At 43.3% G+C, this 23,316-nt stretch overlaps 1 protein-coding gene across 3 annotated transcripts in view; it reads right to left on the bottom strand.

Annotated features, from left to right (window-relative positions):
- The window catches only part of PTPN9 (protein tyrosine phosphatase non-receptor type 9), an 83,819-nt gene extending 61,135 nt beyond the window's left edge, over positions 1–22,684 (bottom strand). Inside the window, exon 1 of one of the 3 annotated variants that reach the window (XM_080807566.1) lies at positions 21,969–22,684. In XM_080807566.1, the coding sequence (XP_080663692.1) occupies positions 21,969–22,031 (63 nt within the window). In that variant the 5' untranslated portion in view covers positions 22,032–22,684. The remainder of the gene's footprint in view (positions 1–21,968) is intronic. The other 2 variants (XM_080807568.1, XM_080807567.1) reach the window with 2 other exon arrangements.
- Positions 22,685–23,316: the final 632 nt, after the last annotated feature.

Genomic DNA, 23,316 nt, shown 5'->3' with positions numbered 1-23,316 from the left:
AAATTTTATAAAATGATCCCTATCAGTGAAAATCTTGAGTTAATGGATTTGTGAAAGCAGTATGCCAATAAATGGGCAAATCTCATTCAAATCTTAAGAAGAGAGATGGCACTATGTTTCAAAGTGATATTCTCCAGTAGAAATCCACAGGTCACACTGGAGAATTTCTGAACGAGGATACAAGAGTATTGGATATGATATAACGCTTAGAGTACCCTTCAGTCTGTTCGATGATTTAGAATATGGATTTTTTTTTTTAAGTTTGTATTTATTTATTTGACAGAGAGAGCACAAGCAGGGGACTGGCAGGCAGAGGGAGAGAAGCAGGCTCCCCACTGGGCAGGGAGCCCAATGCAGGGCTTGATCCCGGGGCCCTGAGATCATGACCTGAGCGAAAGGCAAAGGCAGGCACCTAACTGACTGAGCCACCCTGGTGCCCTGCATTGGGATTCATTCATCCTCTCTTTCTTTTTCTTCCTTCCTTTCTTTCCTTTGACTCAGATTCAAAAACTAGCATGATAATAAGGATATTAGAGATAGGGAACTTCAAGTACCTCATCATTTGCTGAATAGCATGTTGATTTTAAAAGGGGAGAAGGGGGTGCCTGGGTGGCTCGCGGATTAAAGCCTCTGCCTTCAGCTCAGGTCATGATCTCAGGGTCCTGGGATCAAGGCCCGCAAAGGGCTCTCTGCTCAGTGGGGAGCCTGCTTCCTCCTCCCTCTCTCTCTCTCTGCCTACTTGTGATCTCTGTCTGTCAAATAAACAAATAAAATCTTTTTAAAAAATAAACAAATAAAAGGGGAGAGGGGGTAGGAAGTCTCATAAATTCTTGCTGACACTTTCATCCTAAAAGGATGAAGTACTAAACCGGATTTATTAATCCAAACCAAGAAGACTAGTTGAAAAAGAGAAAGTAACCATGTAATCTCTGAAAGTATAACAGCCTAAGTGACAATTAAGGGTAGTCAGAGGAGGCAGTAGTTAATAGAGTGAGTCCTAGATGTGGCACCAGTAATCCTGGATTAAAGACCCAGTTCTGCCACAGCCATGCGCCCTGGGACCAATCCACACACTCTTTTTTTTTTTTTTTTAAGATTTATTTATTTGTTTATTTGTCAGAGAGGGAGAGAGAGAGAGAGGAGCGAGAGTGAGCACAAGCAGGCAGAGTGGCAGGCAGAGGGAGAAGCAGGCTCCCCGCCGAGCAAGGAGCCCGATGCGGAACTCGATCCCAGGACGCTGGGATCATGACCTGAGCCAAAGGCAGCTGCTTAACCAACTGAGCCACCCAGGCGTCCCACCAATCCACACTCTTAGTGCCATAGTTTCCTCATCCAAAAAAGGACAATTCCTGCCTACCTCACATAATCAAATAATTAGCTGTTAAGGCATTATGTAAACCTTACCACAATGATTTAAATAACACTAGACCTTTAACAAAATTAGCTAATACTTAATGGGCACTGAATTCTTTTTTTTTTTTTTTAAAGATTTTATTTATTTATTTGACAGAGATCACAGTAGACAGAGAGGCAGGCAGAGAGAGAGGGAGGGAGGGAAGCAGGCTCCCTGCTGAGCAGAGAGCCCGATGCGGGGCTCGATCCCAGGACCCTGAGATCATGACCTGAGCCGAAGGCAGCGGCTTAACCCACTGAGCCACCCAGGCACCCTGGGCACTGAATTCTAACAACCAATCAGATACTGAGTTTAAAAGGATTGTCAAGTCCTCTCAAGGCCCTAGAAGGTTGATACTCTTATTATTCTCTTAGCAAGATTAGAAAATTAAGATCTCCAACTGTTAACTTGCCCAGGGTCCCAAAATGATTAAAGCCATGTAGTTTGACTCAGTACCCAGGTTTTCTGACTCTGCAGTGCCCAGTCGACATTTTTATCCATTGTGTCATACTGCTTTAAAATCATAGATTTCACAAAATTAAAATTTCAAAATCTAAAATTCTTTTTTTTTAAGATTTTATTTATTTATTTGAGAGAGACACAGTGAGAGAGGGAACACAAGCAGGGGGACTGTGAGAGGGAGAAGCAGGCTTCCTGCCCAGCAGGGAGCCCAATGCGGTCCTGATCCCGGGACTCCGGGATTATGACCTGAGCGGAAAGCAGATACTTGAGCCACCCAGGCGCCCCTGAAAATCTAAAATTCTTTTTTTTTTTTTAAAGATTTATTTATTTATTTATTTGACAGACAGAGATTACAAGTAGGCAGAGAGGCAGGCAGAGAGAGAGGAGGAAGCAGGCTCCCCGCTGAGCAGAGAGCTCGATGCGGGGCTCGATCCCAGGAGCCTGGGATCATGACCTGAGCCGAAGGCAGAGGACTTAACCCACTGAGCCACCCAGGCGCCCCGAAAATCTAAAATTCTAAAGAGAATATCAATGCTAGTATTTTTTAAAGAAAACTTCAAAAGTGAGATTCTGACAATTATTCAATTAATTACAAATTATACCAATATGAATTTAAGAAGAGAGCAATTGGAAGAGACTGGTTGCACAGCATACTGTGTTGAGTACACATGTTAACAGGACATCCACTAACATATACATGGACAAAGGAAGACCGCACAGTCAAACACATAACAGAATGGTGTTTCTGATCTAAAGGAAAAGTGTCAGGAAAGTCACTGCCCAGAATGAAGGAAGGCTAGTTAATAAATGTAAGGCTAACAAAAAGGGCTCTGTGAGAACTGTCTAGATCAACTCTTCTTCCATTTCTCTATCAACAAGTATAATCTTCAACTTGAAGAGGGAAAGAACAAGCCTTGTGGAAAGCTCAGAAGAGCCCCTAATTATCCAAAATCAGTTTAAGCCTCCAGACCTGCAAAATCTAACAATCCTAAAAACTCCAGGGGAGCCTGATGAACATCTGCTGCAGAACTTTAAGGATGAACAAGGTATTAAAACTTGAGGATGAACAAACACCGTCCTAATTTCAAAGAAGGGATGTCTACTGAGGGTTACAAAAGTTCTAACAGAACTGGCATCAAACCAGCAAACTGCACAACTTATCTTTCTTTCACATACATGGAGACACACCTAGCCCTGGCCGATGGGTTTTTTGGTTTTTGTTTTCAAAAAGGTGGGCTTTGAGCTTTTAGAAAGGGGGCAAGCAATTACCAGAAGTGATTTTCTAAAAACAAGTCTTTCAAAAAAGAATTCAAGTAGACTGAAAAACAAAGAACTGGAATACATTAACAGTGCTACTCAGTGAAGTCTACAGCACTGGCCTCACCTATGAGCTCGTCACACAGATTCTCAGGCTTCACCACAAACATAGTGAATCAGAATCTGCATTTTAACAAGATACTAGGCAATTTTTAAAATATTTATTTATTTTATTTATTTGGAAAGAGAGAGACAGTGCACACAGGGGTAGGGATATGGAGGTGGGGACATGGCAAAAGGAGAGAGAGAAAATCTTAAGCAGGCCCCTCGCTGGGTGTGGCTCAATGAGCCAAAGACCCTGAGGTCATGACTTGAGCCAAAATCAAGAGTTGGACACTTAACCACCTGAGCCACCCAGGCGCCCCCTCAAATAAAAAGATTTTAAAGGAATTCCCTGGCAGCGCCTGGGTGGCTCAGTCAGTGAAGTATCTGCCTTTGGCTTGGTCATGATCCCAGGGTCCTGGAATTGAGCCCCTTGTCAGGCTCCCTGCTTAGCGGGAAGCCTGCTTCTCCCTCTCCTGCTTGTGTTCCCTGTCTTGCTGTGTCTCTCTGTCAAATAAATGAATAAAATCTGAAAAAAATAAAAATAAAAATAAAAATAAAGGAATTCCTGAAAGGAGGGAGATAAGTAGACTAATGTTTATTCAAAGCCTACAGTATGCTAGGGTGGGCCATAACCTAAAGCACCTTGCATCCCTGTTTGATCTACCCTTTCCAACAGGCCCATTTGTGGATATTAAGGCATTTACATATAGGGAAACAGAGGCCCAGACAAGTCAAGGACCTTGCCATGTCATAGTACAGGTTGATGATACAACCAAGATCCCAAAACCAAATCTGACTCTAAAGGCCATGCTCTTTCCCTTGATTTGCCCTGCATCCATCTTGGGCCTGGTCCCTCTGCTATAAATGACTGACTTAATTAACAGCACTGGGTCATGCTGACCATATGAGAGGGCCTTTAGCTTGAGAACAAATATATTTAAAATAGAACACAGATCTAAAAGATCAAAACAGGATCAAACAAAGGCAAAGGATGATACTCAAAAGCAAGAGGCTTTGGAGTCAGTCAGATGGGTCTGAATACCAGATTCTATCACTTCATTTTGTTTGTTTGTTTGTTTGTTTTTAATATTTTTTTTATTTTTTATTAACCTATAATGTATTATTAGCCCTAGGGGTACAGGTCTGTGAATCACCAGGTTTACACACTTCACAGCACTCACCATAGCACATACCTTCCCCAATGTCCATAACCCAACCACCCTCTCTCCCTACCCACCTCCTCACTTCATTGTTTTGAATGTAAGCAAATTACTTAACTTCTTTGAGCCTTAATTTCTATTTTATAAAAGTGGAATTATACCTCACAGAATTGTTGTAAGATGGGAGAAAAGGTAGTATTTGTAAAGTTCTGCATATAAGGCTTAACAAAAATGTTCACAAAATGTTCAGTGAACATTATAATCTAACAAAATTAATTAAATTATAGGATAAGTGCAAGAAAATCAATTTTAGAAGCACCAGAAGAAACTTAATAGAAACACATTAAGAAAAGAGTTAGGGATCTCAGTTGACTTGAACCTATGAGTCAATAGTCTGCTAAGACTGCCAAAAATTATTGCAAATTTGGAACACATTATAGAAGCACAGTGTCCAAAACAAGGAGGCCTACCAGACTTTATTTGTAAGACCGTCTTCAATCCTGAAGTACTAAATTTTGAGAAGGTCACTGGCAAATTATAATCAATTCAGGAAAAGATCAGAATGTTGAGAAGCTTTGAAAACATAGTAACTAGAAAAAAAATAAGAAAAAGAAAACATAGTAACGTTTCTTCCTTCCCGGTTCTCTATTTCCTCCACTTCACAAAACTGAAATAACCTTCAAGGGCTTCTGTTTCTCAATAACTAAAACATTTCTCCCTTCATCTTCATCTCCTTTTCTCCACCTTTCTCTCCCCCACCCCTTCTAACTTCTAGCCACATGCACCTCAAATTCAACTTTGCCAATATCGCATGGAAATGACAGGAGTGACCCCATGACTTCTAGCTTAAAACTCTAGAACCTGGCATGTCAGACCTGTTGCTAATCTGGCCCTGACCTGTAGATTAGACCTGCTACCGCTAATCTACACCAAATTTAACTAGTCCCTTGCTTTTTTCCTGAGATAAGCCCCACAACTTGTGCCTTAGGTAACTGAATCCTGCGTCTTCATCACATACTCAAGAAACTGGGACTCTTCCTACACGTCTCCATAACCTGCAGCTCCATCACCCCTGAAAGGGATACAGCTGGCCAGAAACTGCATTAAGCAACATCAGCCATCTCAGACCTCAGCCATTTCAAACTTACTGGATCCATACCTCCCAAACTAAGGAAGCTGTCAGATCAACTCGGGGAAAACCTATGCAGGCTCATAAAACAGTAAGAGTAGAACAGTTTACTATACCTAAGGGGCCATTTACAAACATACAAAGAAGGAGGCCTGGAAAAGCTAACTGCAATCTGGCTGTCCTCACTACAGCACCCCATTTTCAAATCCAGTTAGAACTAGGCTCAGCTCCCTGGCAGGACCTGGAAAATAAAATCTGGTAACTCCTAGGTGCAGATTATCAGGGCAACTGACATTGCAGTAACACGAGCTTCCCTATGGAATAGCCTTGTCAAAGTTGGCAGGTATTCCTGGCTAAATCAGAACAGCCTGTGTCTCCTTTCATTCAGTACTCTCTTGGAAGCCAAGCATCTCTCTAGGGAATGCCATCTGCAATGGACATCAGGTATTTTATGATGCCCTGCTGTTTTAACCAAGTACACAGTGTGGTTCACTTTCTGTTTTTCAAGTAGATAGACGCTCTGCTCTTTCTTCGGATGAGAGAAGCCATGGTAAATGCTAGTCTTCTGAGAGCTTTCTCTTACTGTTCCTTTACCAGGGACCAGTATAGTTCTAGTCCAGAATCAGATACCTCTTGGAGCTCTCATCCAGTTCAAACTAGTTCTATGCGTACAGTTCTAGACTCAATTTGTAAATCTAGGTCTTCCCTTCCTGAAGTGAGCCTGGGCATCTAAACTCATTTTTAGATGATTCACCCACCAATGAAACAGCACTCTACTTATTCTCTAGATCACTAGTTCTCAAACTTGAGTGAAAACCATTGAAATGCAGATTGTTATACCTTACTGATTCAGTAGGTATGGGGTGAAACGATTATCTGCATTTTTAACAAGCTCCCAGGGCATGTTCATGGTGCTGATCTGGAGACTTCCCCTGTTCCTACTCTCTCTGACAAATAAGTAAATAAAATATTTTTTCCTTTTTAGGATCATTTATTTATTTGAGAGAGAGAGAATGAGAGCGAGCGAGCATGAGAGGGGACAGGTCAGAGGGAGAAACAGACTCCCCGCCGAGCAGGGAGCCCAATGTGGGATGAACTCTCGAGACTCCAGGATCACAATCTGAGCCCAAGGCACCGCCCAGCCAACTGAGCCACCCAGGCACCCCAAATAAATAAAATTTTAAAGAAATATATTTTGTCAGAGAGAGAAAGAAAGCAAACACAAGCAGGGGGAGTGACAGGCAGAGGGAGAAGCAAGTACCCCTCTGAGCAAGGAGCCCGTATAGGACTCGATCCCAGGGCCCTGAGATCATGACCTGAGCTGAAGGCAGAGCTTAACTGTCTGAGCCACCCATGCGTCCCTAAGATTCTATTCTTTTTTTTTTTTTTAAGATTTTATTTATTTATTTGACAGACAGAGATCACAAGTAGGCAGAAAGGCAGGCAGAGAGAGAGGAGAAAGCAGGCTCTCCACGGAGCAGAGAGCCCGATGCGGGGCTCGATCCCAGGACCCTGGGATCATGACCTGAGCCGAAGGCAGAAGCTTTAACCCACTGAGCCACCCAGGCACCCCAGATTCTATTCTTAAGTATTCTCTACACTCAATGTGGGGCTTAAACTTCTAACCCTAAGATAAGAGTCACATGCTCCATCAGCTCAGCTAGCCAGGAGCCCCAATAAGCATAGTGTTTTTAAGGTTCATCTACATTATAGCATATATCAAAACCACATTCCTCTTTGAGGCTAATAGTCCATTGTATGTACATACCCCATTTTGTTTGTCCATCTATCGATGGACACTCAAGTTGCTTCTACCTTTGGGTTACTGTGAATAATGCTGCTATGACATGGACATACAGCTAGCAGTAAAATTGCTGGGTCATATGGTACTTGTATGCTTAATTTTCTAAGAGTCACCAAACTGTTTTCCATAGTAGCTGCACCATTCTATATTCCCAACAGTGCCAATACTTGTTATTTTCTTTCTCTTTTAAAACAAATTATAGGGGTGCCTGGGTGGTTCAGTTGCTAAGCGTCTGCCTTTGCCTCAGGTCATGATCCCAGGATTCTGGGATCAAGCACCGCATCGGGCTCCCTGCTTGGTGGGAAGCCTGTTTCTCCCTCTCCCACTTCCCCTGCTTCTGTTCATTCTCTCGCTGGGTCTCTCTCTGTCAAATAGATAAATAAAATCTTAAACAAAAAAAAAAAAAAAAAAAGAGGGGCGCCTGGGTGGCTCAGTAGGTTAAAGCCTCTGCTTTCGGCTCAGGTCATGATCCCAGGGTCCTGGGATTGAGCCCCACATCAGGTTCTCTGCTCAGCAGGGAGCCTGCTTCCCCCTCTCTCCCCGCACCTGCCTCTCTGCCTACTTGTGATCTCTGTCAAATAAATAAATAAAATCTTAAAAAAATAATAATAAAATAAAATAAAACAAATTATAGCCATCCTAGTAGGTAATGCTTAGCCACTGTTACTATCACAAGTTTTGATGTGGACTTTTACCAGTATCTGAAGCACGGTAAGGATGGCACTACAACAATAAGAGGTTCTGACTAGAGTTCCAAGCATTTTTATTCAAAACACAAATTTCCAGTTGCTTCTAACTTTCTCAAAAATCATCTCCATACCTAGTATTTCCTTAGTTTGATATCAACCAAGAAAGAAAATGATGCTTTGGTGGCACCTGGGTGGTTCAGTTAAGCGGCCTTTGGCTTACAATCCTGGGATCGAGCCCCTCATCGGTCTCCCTGCTCAATGGGGAGCCTGCTTCTCCCTCTGCCTGCTGCTCCCCCTGCTTGAGCTCTCTCCCCCATCAAATAAATAAATAAAATCATAAAAACAAATAAATAAATAATTTTAAAATTTTATTAAAAAAAATTTTTTTAATGGGCGCCTGGGTGGCTCAGTGGGTTAAAGCCTCTGCCTTCAGCTCAGGTCATGATCCCAGAGTCCTGGGATCGAGCCCCGCATCGGGCTCTCTGCTCAGTGGGGAGCCTGCTTCCTCCTCGTTCTCTCTCTGCCTGCCTCTCTGCCTACTTGTGATCTCTCTCTGTCAAATAAATAAATAAAATCTTAAAAAAAAAAATAAAAATAAAAAAACATTTTTTTTAAGAAAATGATGCTTTAGGTAGCCAAAGGAAAAAGAGATGGGTGGTTATGTTTTTTAAAACAAAAGTATACTGGAAATCCTGTATATTTTAATCTTGCTAGCTCTATCAATTTGAAGTCCCTGACCTAGCTCTATCAATTTTAAGTCCCTAACCTCATCAGAAATATCATTTTCTCTTCACTTTGGGGGTTTTCCTGGCATGGAAGACCTAAACTCTCAGTGAAACAAACAATTTTTCCAAAAAAAAAACAAAAAAAAACTGTTTTCTTGTGCTCATGTATTATGTTCAAGGTTTCAGGACTTCCTCTCAGCAACTCTTTTTTTTTTCTTTATGAATCCAAGAAAGAGAAAATCTGTGCATACAGAAAGTAAAAATAAGGGGCACCTGGCTGGCTCAGTTGGTTAAGCATCTACCTTTGGCTCAGGTCACGATCCTGGAGTTCTGGGATTCAGCGCCGCAATGGGCTTCCTGCTCAGCAGAGAAGTCTGCTTCTCCCTCTGCCTCTCACCCTACTTGTGTTCTCTCTCTCTTGCTCTCTCTCTCAAATAAATAAATAAAATATTTTTTAAAAAAGTAAAAACAAGGAGAAAAAAATATTTTTTTTTCTTTTTAGAAAAATTTTCCTCTACTTTTACCCTTGGCAAGAATTGAGAAATAAACTCCAGTAGGAACTTAAGTACAGCCAAAAAAACAGGCAATGTGAAGGTATCATGGGAAAAACAATTTAAAAAGCTGTAGTTTCATCCTCGTTATTAGTAAGCAAGTATACTATATATGCTTCTCCATTATGCTGATGATCATATACAAAAGATTAAACTCTACATATAGAAAACTAAAGACTGGCATTATAAAGGCAAAGAAGAGACCTATGACATTCTGAGAGGTACAGCCAGAGGCCTACGTGAACCCCCAAGTTCACTAACCCCATTAAGGCATATAATTCTGTTCATAAATAAATGTACAATAAGGAGCGCCTCGGTGGTTCTGTCAGTTGGGTGTCTGCCTTCGGCTCAGGTCATGATCTCACGGACCTGGAATCGAGCCCCAGATCAAGCTCTCTGCTCAGCGGGGAGCTGCTTCTCCCTCTCTCTCTGCCTGCCTCTCTGCCTATTTGTGCTCTCTCTAATAAATAAATAAAATCTTAAAAGGAAGTAAGTGTACAATAAGCAGCTAGTAACAATGTAGCCCCATCTCTGTAGGAAAACTTGTGAATGGCAGAAACCAGGGATGTTCAATCCCCAAAGGCCAAGAGAGCTATTTTTGGTGTATATGTATATAGGTAGGTCATACATAGAAACATGCAGGTAAAACAGATGACGTTTACTAGAAAGAGTGTTGCATTTAAGCAGAGCTTCAGTCCCAGTGCTACCTCCTCAGTAAATTACTGAAAGCTTTTGAACATCATCCTTATTATCACAAAGGCAATCATCCTGAGCGAAACAATACCAGCTTCCTGGGCTGTGTGAGGAATAAATAATTTCAATATAGTTTCAGTCATTCTTCAGTAAATATATTTTGAATCCTCACAATGTACACTAAGGATGCAGAGAAGACTGAGTATAAGTATTTCTACATATAAGAAGTAGGTCCTCTTCCTTGGTGGGTACCCCACAATTCAAGAACTGCTTAGACAGAACTAGAGGGCAATTCCTCAAAAACAGAGAGCCCCTTGTCCACGTTTAAGAACTTGGTACATAGTGGACAATAAATGATTGCTGAATAAACATACTGTATTTTATTTATAATCTTCCTCTCCGTGAACATTAACATGAAAAGGAGGAGACTGATACATAATAATCACCTCACTCACCTGAGAAACAGAAACTCGGAAACATTTAGAGGGGAAAGCAAAATGACACTTCCTATTATTATCATTACATGGCAGGGCTCAGTAGTGTTCTGCTAGTCCTACAAAATCCCCCAACTCTGAAAACCCATGCAAATGGCTCATTTTATCCTCTCAGATAGTTATGCTATAAAATAATAGACTTTTCATTTTTTCAGTGGTAAAGCTAATGCCTGAAATCATTATCTGGGGATATATATCTGAATAAATACTAAATGTGTTAACCAAACACCTATCCTTAACTAAAAAGCAGGAACTTGTATCTCTGTTCCTAAGAACTGCAAAATCTTTCAGATATAAACTAGGGCTTCTTAATATTGGCACTATAGCCAGTTTGGGTCAGTAATTCTTGGTTGTGATGGGCTATCCTACACCTATAGGATGTTTAGCAGCATTCCCACTAGATGCCAATAGTACCCTCGAACTGTGACAACCAAATGTATCTCTAGACATAGACATTTGTTCGGGAGGTGGGGAGAGGTGTTCAAAATCATGGTGGTTGAGAACCACTGAGGTAAACAATGGAATAAGAATGTTTTCACAAAGGCTCTAAGGCTATTTAAGAAAGATATGGAAGATGATGTAAGATGTTATTCTTTGCACTCCATTTTTAGATCAGATGACCTTTTAAAGTTTTATCTGGGGAAAAAAAAAGACAATTACGACCACTGCACCTAAAGGTAATCTATAACTTAGAATGAAGAAATTAATCATTGAACCAATGGATGGTACAGAAAGTGTTAGCAGCTTAAAATGAGCGACAGGCAGCCCTGCTACCATCTTGTAGATACATTACTCATGCCGGGTAACTGTCAAAGGTCAGACAATCTCGAAATCGTCAAACTCAGTGCTACAGAGTCAGATGCTTAATTTTTCTTTTTTTTTTTTTTAAGATTTTATTTATTTATTTGACAGAAAGAGAAAGAGACAGCAAGAGAGGGAACACAAGCCAGGGGAGAGGGAGAAGGAGAACCAGACTCCCCACCGAGCAGGGAGCCTGATGGGGGGCTCAATCCCAAGACCCTGGGATCATGACCTGAGCCTAAAGCAGACACTTAATGGCCAAACCACCCAGGAGCCCTTTAAATTTTTCTTCCTATTCTTATCTGAAAAAAAAAGTTTTCTGTAGGACAAGGAACAAGAATACCATTATTACAACTATTTATTGAGCATTTTGTAACTGTAAGGGATTTTATTTATATAAAATAAAACTTCTGGGGCCACAAAGGAAGCTGGGGATTCCTGATGTTTACTTAAGATTCATTGCCATCACCTCCCCAAAGGCCCAGGTTTTACTTCCAAATAGTTCTGTTTAGCAAAAAGGCCAGATTTGCATTCATTTTAAATACTGGGATCTCAGCAATGAAATAATATAATCCCAATTTGTATAGAGCATGCAACACTTTTTAAAAGATGTTATTGGTTGGGTGCCTGGGTGGCTCCGTGGGTTAAGGCCTCTGCCTTCAGCTCAGGTCATGATTCCGGGATCCTGGGATTGAGCCCCACATGGGGCTCTCTGCTCCGCGGGGAGCCTGCTTCCTCTTCTCTCTGCCTGCCTCTCTGCCTACTTGTGATCTCTATCTGTCAAATAAATAAATAAAATCTTAAAAAAAAAAAGATGTTATTGGTTTTAATTATAAAAGAAACATATGGTCATTGCAGAGAGTCCAGAAGATTATTATTTTTTAGAAGATTATTTTTAAAGGATTATTTTAATAATGATATATATCATCTAATAATGACATATATGAAAGCAAATGCAAAGGTAAAGATTACCCAGTTGTTCAAGGAATAAACAAGTAATTCACAGATTAACATCCCTAGAAACCTCAGTACTAAAGTCATAGATGGCTCTCTCTAAAATCTGCCTACCAGGGCACCTGGGTGGCTCAGTGCGTTAAAGCCTCTGCCTTCAGCTCAGGTCATGATCTCGGGGTCCTGGGATCGAGCTCTACAACAGGCTCTCTGTTTGGTGGGGAGCCTGCTTCCCCCACTCTCTCTCCCTCTCTGCCTACTTATGATCTCTCTGTCAAATAAATAAAAAAATAAATAAATAAAATCTGCCTACCAATTCTGAGAATAAATTCTGGTTTCATAATAATTCCATAACCCTAGTCAGGTCTGGGCCACCCATGCTGGATAAAAAGACAAAAACTATGCCTGCGTCTTTTGGATGGGTTTGGTATTTCAGAGGAAACCAATATGTAAAACAGAAACTGTCTTTCTTAGAGAAAAATGGAATCCTTTTCTTAGAAGCAGAAACTAAAAAAAGTCACTTCTAATCTACTGTTTTGGTCTATTTTATAATCTGGATCTAAGAGATAACCAATCTTTAATAAAAACTCTTCCCATGGGCTCTAGAGCCTCTCAGACTCCCACCCCTATCCTGCTGCCTATCCCATACCATCTCAGTTAGGTACTCAAGAGATCTTTCCAAACTCAGATATGAAAGTATCCATTCCAGTAGGTACAGGCCCTCCAGCACTGAAGAGTGCAGGTTAAATACCAGTCTGAGGAACATCTGCCCTTACTCCAGAGGAAGAGGAATAAAAAAGTGACTATTCCGGGGGCGCCTGGGTGGTGCAGGTCGTTAAGCATCCAGCTCTTAGTTTCCACTCAGGTCATGATCAGAGTCATGATCTCCGGGCCATGGGATCAACCCCCACGTGGAGCCCTACGTGATGCCCTCTCACTCAGTGCAGATTCTGCTTGAGATTTTCTCCCTTTGCCCCTCCCCCTGCTCAGTCATGTGGGCTCATTACCCACCCCGCCACGCAAATAAATCTTAAAAAACAAACAAACAAAAACAGTGACTATGCCAGTGGCCAGGAAAAGCAACCAAGGAGGTCTGGTACAGAAGTATGCATAGGGGGCAAATGTGATAATGATTGATTTGGAAAAAGAAAATGCCCCCAATTATGTGAGACATCGAGGGAAAATGGTAGAACAAGTGTGACATGGCTGAAATTGCACTGTAGGTTTTAGTATCTGAACAAAGAATCAGAGTTAGGCGATGGCATCTAATCTTCACACTGCAGTGGACCAGCCGTTCTGCTCTGGGGCTTAAATGAGGAACCTGGCTGGCTCAGTCGGTAGAGCATGTGACTCTTGACCTCTGAGTTACGAGTTCAAGCCCCACATAGAGAGTAGAGCTTACTTAAAAAAAATAAAAGAAAAAAAAATTTTAATAAAATGAGGGTTAATATTTAGAAGACAGAATTACTAAGTCTTCCAATACAATAAAGGTATACAGGTCAGAGAAGGAGACTCAAATATACTGACCTACAAGTTTTAACTTTTTTTTTTTTTTCGAGTTTTAACTTTTACTTCTGTGAAATAGTTCTGCTCCTTTCCCAAGCAGGGTCTGTCTTGCTTTTCAAGTCATTAATAAGTACTAAAGGTCAGGTTCCTTTGAGAAAACCTCCAGGTTTTTTTTTGTTTTTTTTTTTTAAGATTTTATTTAGGGGGAGTCTGGGTGGCTCAGTGGTTAAGCATCTGCGTTGGGCTCGGGTCATGATCCCGGAGTCCTGGGATTGAGCCCCACATCCGGCTCCCTGCTCAGTGGGAAGCCTGCTTCTCCCTCTTCCACTCCCCCTGCTAGTGTTCTCTCTCTCACTGTGTCTCTCTCTGTCAAGTAAAAAAAAAAAAGAACATAAACCTGGCGATTCACAGACCTATACCCCTGGAGATAAAAATACATTATATGTTTATTAAAATAAATTTTTAAAAAAAGAACAAAAATTTTTATTTATTTATTTGACAGAGAGACATCGAGAGAGGGAACACAAGCAAGGGGTAGTGGGAGAGGGAGAAGCAGGCTTCCCACTGAGCAGGGAGCCCGATGTGGGGCTTGATCCCAGGACTCCGGGATCATGACCTGAGCCCAAGGCAGATGCTTAACCACTGAGCCACCCAGGTGCCCCTCCAGGTTCCTTAATATTCACAAAAGTGAAGTCCAAGACCCTTGATACGCTCAGAAATTTTAAGAGTAAAATTCTCACATCCAGATGAGATTTTACCTGATTGTTAATTACAGTATCAGTAGTTACTGGCAATAACAAAAATAATGAGAATTCTTCACCTTTCAAAACCTCATCTTCTTTGCCTCTCTGGAAGGCCTCTACTTAATATTATGAATCATCTGGTCCTTGACGTATGGTTATTTCTGGGGGGAAAGATGACATTTAGCACAGGACATGTGAGGCTGTGGGAAAAGGGAAGTTCTTGGCCACAAGAACCAGGACAAAACCCTTGTCCTTGGGAAAAATGCCAAAAATCTCTGAAGTCCACTGCAAGGCAGTTAAAATTTTAACTTTAGTTGATCCCTGTTATAAGAACATAAACCACAGCACAGAATTAGGTTTTGAAACCACATTATAAAGTTCCAAGATAACTATTTTTTAAATTTTATTATTTTTTTTCAGATTTTATTTATTTGAGAGAGAGGGAGAGAAAGTAAGCAGGGTGAGTGGCCGGCAGACCGAGAGGGAGAAGCAGATTCTCTGCAGAGCAGGGAGCCTGATGCGGGGATTGATCCCAGGACCCTGGGATCGTGACCTGAGCCAAAGGCAGACGCTTAACCGAATGAGACACCCAGGCACGCCTATTCACTTTTTTTTTTTTTTTTTTTTTTTAAAGTAGGCTCTATGCTGGGCCTCAGGTCCCTGAGATCAAGACCTGAGCTGAAATCAAGAGTGGGACACCCAACAGACTGAGTGACCCAGGGCCCCACAAGATCATTATTCTCTGGCATTCACATATAAGAATCCATGCTAAGTGATGGTCCGTGGGGTGAATATAAATATTTTCCCCCTTGGGATTAGTTTAACCTAACTTGACTCTAAAGTCTTTCACTATTCAAAGATGGAGAATATCATGATAATGGCTAACTTTACCGAATGCTTACTAGGTAACTACATGCACTAGCTTATTAATCCTTACAATAATGTTCTAAACAACAGTAACTCTAAAATAGAAATTTTCTTTAGAGGTTCTGAAAGTAAATATTATTTGTTACAGCAACTTTAAAGAAATTCATGAATTATTTTTAATGTGAGAGAAGCACTATACAAGTTATTAAAATCACCTTTGGTCTAAAATGAAAATATGTATAAATGCATAAGTATTTTAGAAAACTACTCTAATTATTCTATTCTATCCATCACTACTGGGAAATCCATGCAAAATCAAAAGACCCTAAAAATCTATTGCAGAATTTGAATATCCTTAGAATCCTAGCTGAATCTTTATTTTATGGTTTATTACAAAGAGGGAGTTCTCCTCACAACTTATGCTGAAACAGATATAACCAGGGAGCCCCACTTAACTTTCTGTAGGTTTTAGACATAAAACAGACAAATTAAGAAACACTTAATAATCCTTGATGGTCAAGTTAATTATAATTACATAGCAAATTCAATAAAATTACCTACTTGAGGTCCACTTACAAATATAAGTATGTTGCTCTGGGAAAATAAAATTAAGACAATAATGTAATAAGAATGGAGGTAAAACATGGCGGCGGTGGTGACTGCTGTGTACCCACTGTCTGCGCTGGTAGGTCCAGGGAACAGCTAGGGTGGTCCATGTCAAGTGGCGCCCACGGGGAGGATGGCTCAGCTCAGCATATTGGAAGGCCCTCCCCTACTTTGTAGTGCTCCCCGACATGGGAGTGACCATGCTGAATGTCTTCCTGAGGTCAAGGTTGAGGTCGCATCATGGGAGACCTGAGTTCCTCACCTAGGCCCTTCTGCCTAGCCCCTTCTCCACATCAGGGCCAAGCCCCTTCCCTGGGGAGATGGTAATCATACTCTATTCTGTAACTCTCATATGAATCCACTTACAACCAGTATGAAGATAAATAAAGAGAACCTGGACCACCACCCAGTGCGGACCACAGCACTGGTTTGGACCATGACTCTGTACACAGACCAGAGAAGTCTATGGGACCAGGATGCCTAAGTGCCTCAGTCATTAAGCACGTGCCTTCAGCTCAAATCATGATCCCAGGGTCCGGGGATTGAGCCCCACGTCAGTCTCCCTACTCAGTGGGGAATCTGCTTCTCCCTCTCCAGCTTCCCCTCCTTGTGTTCCCTCTTTGTCCGTCAATGAATAAATAAAACCTTTAAAAAGAAAATAAAAGTCTACGGGACCTTAAGCACACTTTCCTCACTTGTATCAAATGATGACCAGTATATTGATCTTCCATCCCTTTGCTTATGACAGGAGATGGCTTAAATAAATAACTTAGATTGGTCCATGGAAAATGAAAAAAAAAATTAAGAATGAACATGAGTACTGATATGTAGAAATTACCCTTCATACTGCCAGATTTACAACTTTGCCAGCCCATTAAGAAAGGCTTTTATATTTACACATAAAATATAAAAAATGCATTCCAGACACAAAACATCTGGCTTTTTAAAGTTTGGAGAGATAATATTCTTCATCCTTTGCTCCATGAATAGTTATTTCTCTTGTACAAAAGATAAAGAAATTAAAATACTAAATTTTTATTGTGACCACACCTCAAAATGGAGAGCAGTCAACTCTATCTTAAGGAAAACATTTTTCGGGGGCCCCTGGGTGGCTCAGAAGGTTAAGCATCTGCCTTCAGCTCAAGTCATGATCCCAGGACCAGCCTCGGGCTCCCTGCTCAGTGGGGAGCCTGCTTCTCCCTCTCCCTCTGCTGCTTCCCCTGCTCGTGCTCTCTCTCACTCTATCTGAAATAAATAAATAAAGTATTAAAAAAACAACAACAACACATTTTCCCGCAGAGTACTTTCATCACAATTTCTTGCATAGACTGGATAATATGTCTCTATTGACAATACCTAGGGCTGAATAAAGGTTTTCCAAAATTTTTCTTCTGTTCATCTTTTAAAAAAGATTTTATTTATTTATTTGAGAGTGAGCAAGCGAGAGAGCAGGGGCAGAGGGAGAGGAAGAAGCAGACTCCCCGCTGAGCAAGGAGCCAGACACCAGGCTCTATCCCAGGACCCCAAGATCAAGACCTGAACTAAAGGCAGAGGCTTAACCTTCTGAGGCACCGAGGCACCCCTCTTCTGTGCATTTTTCAAACCATATTTTAAGAAGCATCATCAAAACTAAATATACACATATCAAACCAAAACCAACAAAACTGGCTAGAATATGTCCATGCAGACATCTTAGTAAGTTGACTAACTGCTTCATGAGAGGTTATGTAGTATAATGGAACATTTTGCATTGGAGGCAGAATAATACAGATCTGGGTGGAAATCATGGTTCCATCACTTGCTAGCTATGTGACCTTGGGCAACTTCCTTCTCTTAGTCGGAGTTTTCTTATTTGCAAAATGAGGTAATAATTCCAATCTTATGAGGATTAATTGTATGTGAAATGCCCAGCACCGAGTCTGACTCAAAGCAGGAGCTCAGGAAACAGTTACTGTTATTACCCTGTTATTCATGTAAGCCCCTTAAAGGCAAAGCACACTTGTTCTTGTAACTCAACTGCAGGCTCTCTAATTGCTGAGGACTGAGAAAATAAAGGCAAAGGAACATCAAAATTACAAATGAAGATGTGGGGGGCACCTGGGTGGCTCAGGTGGTTAAGCATCTGCCTTCAGCTCAGCTCATGATCTCAGGGTCCTAGGATCGAGCCCCGCACCGGGCTCTCTGCTCAGAGGGGAATTTGCTTCCCCCCTCTCTCTGCCTGCCTCTCTGCCTACTTGTGATCTCTCTCTCTGTCAAATAAATAAATAAAATCTTTAAACAACAAAAAACAAACAATGTCCTTATTTTTATAAGCCCCTCTAAAAGGAGATGCTGCTGCCTGTGTACAATCCGCATTCAGAATCACTCTTTGTTCCACAAGTACTTTCAGAATGTCCACAGGCTAACTGCCAGTCATTAGGCAATGTACATAGGACAGTAAGCAAAAGCAGACACAGTTCTGATCCTCATGGAGCTTCTAATCATGTAATCCCACAAATACTATAAACTTGTGATAAGTGAATATAAAGGACAGTACATGGTACTCTAAGGGCCAGTAACACAGATCTAACCTAACTGGGGAGATCAAGGAAGGCCTTCCTGAGGAAGCAAAACCTAATTGCTGAAAGCTGAAGAGGGAGTTAACAGTGGAGGGTGTTTCCAGACAGGGGGAAGCAGTGGGTGCAAAGACCCAGTAGCAGGAGAAAACAGCAAGAATAGGGAACCAAAAGGCAAGTGTGTTTGGAGGAAAGATGAGGTGTGAGAATTAGCTAGGGCTCTAGACCACAGAGGGGCTGAGGCACTATAGATCATGTTCAAGAGTTGGAACATCCTGGGATGCCAGGGTGGCTCAGTCTGTTGTGTGTCTGCCTTTGGCTCAGGTCATGATCCCAGGATCCTGGGATTGAGCCCTGCTTTGGGCTCCCTGCTCAGGGGGGAGCCTGCTTCTCCCTTTCCCTCTGCCTGCTGCTCTGCCTACTTGTGCTCTCTCTGGCAAATAAATTAATAAAATCTTAAAAAGAAAAAAGAGTTGTAACATCCCAAGAAAAATGAAAAGCCACTGAAGGGTTTTATAAATGCTTATTTTAGGGGCAGAGAGGGCAAAGGGAAGATGCAATTAGATGTGCAATTTGTCTTTGCCTTCTGGAAGAAGAGTAAAGGAATGCAAATAGATCAGGCAGGAAACAAAAGCCCTGTCAGGATATGACTATAGCTTGGGGACTAGGGTGATGGTGGTAGTGGAATTAGTAGATAAATTCAAGAGATGTTCAGGAAAATCTGATGATGTGTCATGCTCAGGGGCTGAGGTAGAGCAAACTGTCTAAGAAAACTTCTGGGGTTCTGATCCACATGACTGTAAAGAAGGATACCTATATTCAGGAGAGATCTGCTCCAGAAACATCTTTAAGGTAGACACTTACACACCCTCAAAAGGACCTGAATGCATAAATGCATTGCACTTTTGCCTGAACCTGTGTTAACCCAGTGTGATCCTCTACTTTACTTATGATATGGGGTTCCAAAAGTCAAACTGACTCTCAAAGCAAAATGTTTCCAACACTGAAGATATTTCAAAGATTCTGCCACAAGCTTTGAAATCAACTCCAAATGAGTTCTAAAACTGGTTTGAGCAATGGGACAGCATTATGGAATGAATGTGTCATTTCCCATGATGACTACTTAGATAAGACTAATTTGAATTTGATGCTGCTTAAGGTAAACATTTTAGATAAATCTTAACAGTGAAGATTTTAAACTAAAATATTAAATTTTATTAAATATTTAATAAAATTTATGTGATATTAAACTAAATCTTCTGTGATATTAAACTAAAACATGAAATTTTATCAGGCATCACTATTGAAATTATTCTTTTATGTTTGTTTCAACATTTTGAAATGCCTATGGAAAATCTGACATTTTGTAGGAAAAGTTATGATTTTTAAAAACCCCACATTCGGGGCTCCTGGGTGGCTCAGTGGGTTAAAGCTTCTGCCTTCAGCTCAGGTCAAGATCCCAGAGTCCTGGGATCAAGACAAGCAGCGGGCTCCCTGCTCAGCAGGGAGTCTGCTTCCCTTTCTTTCTCTCTGCCTGCCTCTCTGCCTACTTGTGATCTCTGTCAAATAAATAAATAAAAATCTTTTAAAAAAAAACCTCGCATCCCTTGTTGATCTTAATATATATTTTACTGTTCCCATCCAGTCCTTGTTAATGCCCATCACATTATTCACTGTAAAAGATTTTTACTAAACACACTGGTACATGTATATAGTCTACGCAGAGTAAAGCACTGACTTTATCAATACTTCAATACTTAAAAATTTACTTTCCTTGGGTTTAATTTTTTAATGTGTACCCTCCTGCCATCTCCATAGTGGAATATTAATGCTTTGAAGTATTAGAAACTCTAAATCAGACCAATCCAAGGAAGAGAAGTGAAGAAGTTTTGCCTCTTTAAAATCAACCTAACAGGGGCACCTGGGTGGCTCAGTTGGTTAAGCAGCTGCCTTTGGCTCAGGTCATGATGCTGGAGTCCTTGGATCGAGTCCCGCATCCGGGTCCCTGCTCAGCAGAGAGCCTGCTTCTCCCTCTCCCTGTCCCTCTGCCTGCTGCTCTGCCTACTTGTGATCTCTCTCTGTCAAATAATAAATAAAATCTTAAAATAAAATAAAATCAACCTAACACATCATACCTTAGTACTGAAATTTCCTAAATCTAGAGTGAGAGGTAGTTCCTTGGCCACCTGCTTACACTAGGCCCTGACAAGCATTTTATTAACACTCAAATGCAATTACCAGGATGTTACCACTGCTTGTACAGAGCAGAATTCTATTTTTTCTCCCATGCTGATTTTATCTCAAGGCGTGAAAGGGCAAGACAGTGGTCTGAGGCCAAATGTGAAAAATGTCATCTCCACAAATGAGGAGAAAAGTCAAGAGCTTCTTAAAAACTAGTTTGTAAAACCAGACTGTCTCCACCCTAGAGACTGCGCTACCAAAAGTGGTCCTTAGGAACCAGTGTTGAAGAGCTTGCAACGAGTTACCAGTATGGTTCATCTTTTTCTTATTTCAGGGTTATTTTTGCTTTTTTTGTTTTTTGGGTTTTTTTTAATATGAAATCAGACTATGACTATATTTGAGCATAGCTAAGGCCCGCTATGGGCAGTGCCAAGGAAGAGACAGCGCAAAGGCTTTAGGGTTCCCAATCTCAGTAGCAGACTTACCGATCATCGGGGGAGGGAAAGTTACAACACCCCTGGCCTTTTCCCTTACCCAAACCCCCAGAATGACACCGCAAACCACTTCCTTCTGGGAACTGAAGGTCATAAGCTTTAAGGGACAATGGAGCTCCATGTGGGCTCCAGAAAGATGGAGACAGCGAGATGAGATGGGGGGCAGGGAAGTGGGGGTGAAGGGATGCGCCCATTCTGAAAGAGTGAATAGGGCGATCCAGGCCAGGGACTTCGGGAGGATGAAAAGGCCTGGATCTTCCAAAATCTGCCTAAGTAGGCCTGCCACAGCCTTCTTAGCAGCCCGAGGTGCTCGTCTGGAAATCTAGGGCATCTATGTAGCCAGTGCCTGTAACCGATCTGCTCGGGAGGGGGGATGGTACCCGAAGGAGCCCCCCCCCCCAAACTGGGGCTTTGCCTGTCCTTTAAAAAAACCCACAAACCCTCAAAGAAATAACCTGAACATATTTAGGGGTGGAGGGGCCAGAGGAAAAGTAAGGCGTTCAGCAAATGTTGCGGGTTGGGGGTGGTCAGAGGGACAGGGAGGCCCCCCCAGTACGAGGAACTTGAATTACCACCGGAATGGGGGGAGGGGGCGATGTGAGGCCCGCAAGCCTCAAGAACAGAAGAGGCCGGGAGCCGCGTCCAGCCGCGTCCCACGGGTCGGGGGCTGACGGCCTTGGGCGCGGTCGCCGGGGGAAGGGGCACCCGCGGGTCGGGGGCCGGGGGGCGCGCGCGGCCTCGAGGCCGACCTAGGCCTCGGGGGTCCGGACACACCCACTGCCACGGCCGGGGCCCCGCTTACCTGCTCCTCCTCCGGGGTCAGCTCCGGCGCCATGTCGGGCTGGGGCGCGGTCGCGGGCTCCATCCCGCCGCCGCCGCCCCGCCGACCGAACGCGCCCGGGAGCGCGGGGAGCCGGGAGTAGCCGGCCGCCGCTTCCGCGTCTCCGCGCCTCAACAGCCCGAGGCTGGCTCGCTCATGCTGGGGCCGGTGGGGCCGGGCGGCCGCGAACGCCGCTTCTGTCTTCTCAAGGAAAAGCTCTCACAACTGTCGCTCTTTTCAGGGCGGAAATCCTTTTTTATTTTCTTCGCTCCTTTCCCCGCACTCCCCCTCCTCTCCCGGAAAAAACAAAACAAAACAAACAAAACCGAGGTGCCTGCGAGGAGCTAACAGCCGAGCGGGATCTCAAAAGGAAATAGGAACTCAAGAACTTTCTACGCCCGGAGCGGGGGCTCGCGGCGGAAATTTCCCGAAGGCCGCCGGCCTCCTCGGCGTCCTGCCTTCCCCGGCCGCGCTCCCGCTCCTCCGGAGCGTGACGAGGAGTCCCCGGCGACGCGGGCCCCGGTGACCTGCGCGGCGGCGGCCTCCCAGCCCCGTTCCTCAAAAGCCGCGGCGGTGGGAGGGAGGGAAGGGGAGAGGGAGCGAGGAAGAGGCGCCCCCCTCCGGGCTCAGGGCCAGCGCCGCGGCCGCGCCGCGTCCGCCCGAGCCCCCCGCGGCTCCATTGAGAAACCGAGCGTCTCATTCACAAACAGGCGACGGAGAGGGCCGGCGGCGCGCGGACGCTGTCCGGGAGGGGGAGACAGAGAGGAGCCCGGGCGGGGTAGGCATGGGGCGGGGGAGGGGAGACCTCAGGGACCCGCGCGGGGAGGGGCTTGGGCGACTCGGAGCTGCGGGGACGCGGAACCCGGGAGGAAGGGCCCGAATTTCACGCTTCAGCCCCGTGGGGGAGGAAGAGAATGCATTCGTCTGAAAACGCCGCCGGGGTGACTTGCTGCCCCCGGGCGTCTGAGCGGCCCACAGTGCTCCTCTAGCTCCGTGTCGCTTGCTGACTGGAGGACCGTGTGAGCGCTGCCTGGAGGTGTAGGCTTCTGGTGAAGGAACAGACCCTGCTAAATCGAGGCGCGCACGCCCTCCTTCTCTTCGCCGGCCGCGTCCTGTTCTTCCTCGCCGGTGCGGCTGGACTTTAGTCCCTCACAAAAGCAGCAACCGGTTTCAAACCTCATTCAAGGAATCACGCAACCTTTGCAAACCTTAGATTTTCACTCTGGCAACCACAGCAAAGAGCTTGTGGGTGTTACAGAATACAGTCTTGGGGTCAGTTTGAGAGGCGCAGGGAAGGCTGAGCTGGTCAGCTCCGTTGTTACATCATTTC

Source organism: Martes martes (genome assembly GCF_963455335.1).
Source record: "Martes martes genome assembly, chromosome: 7".
Classification (NCBI taxonomy): Eukaryota; Metazoa; Chordata; class Mammalia; order Carnivora; family Mustelidae; genus Martes; species Martes martes.
Note: the sequence above shows the minus strand (reverse complement) of the source record. Positions and strands in the feature narration are given on the sequence as shown.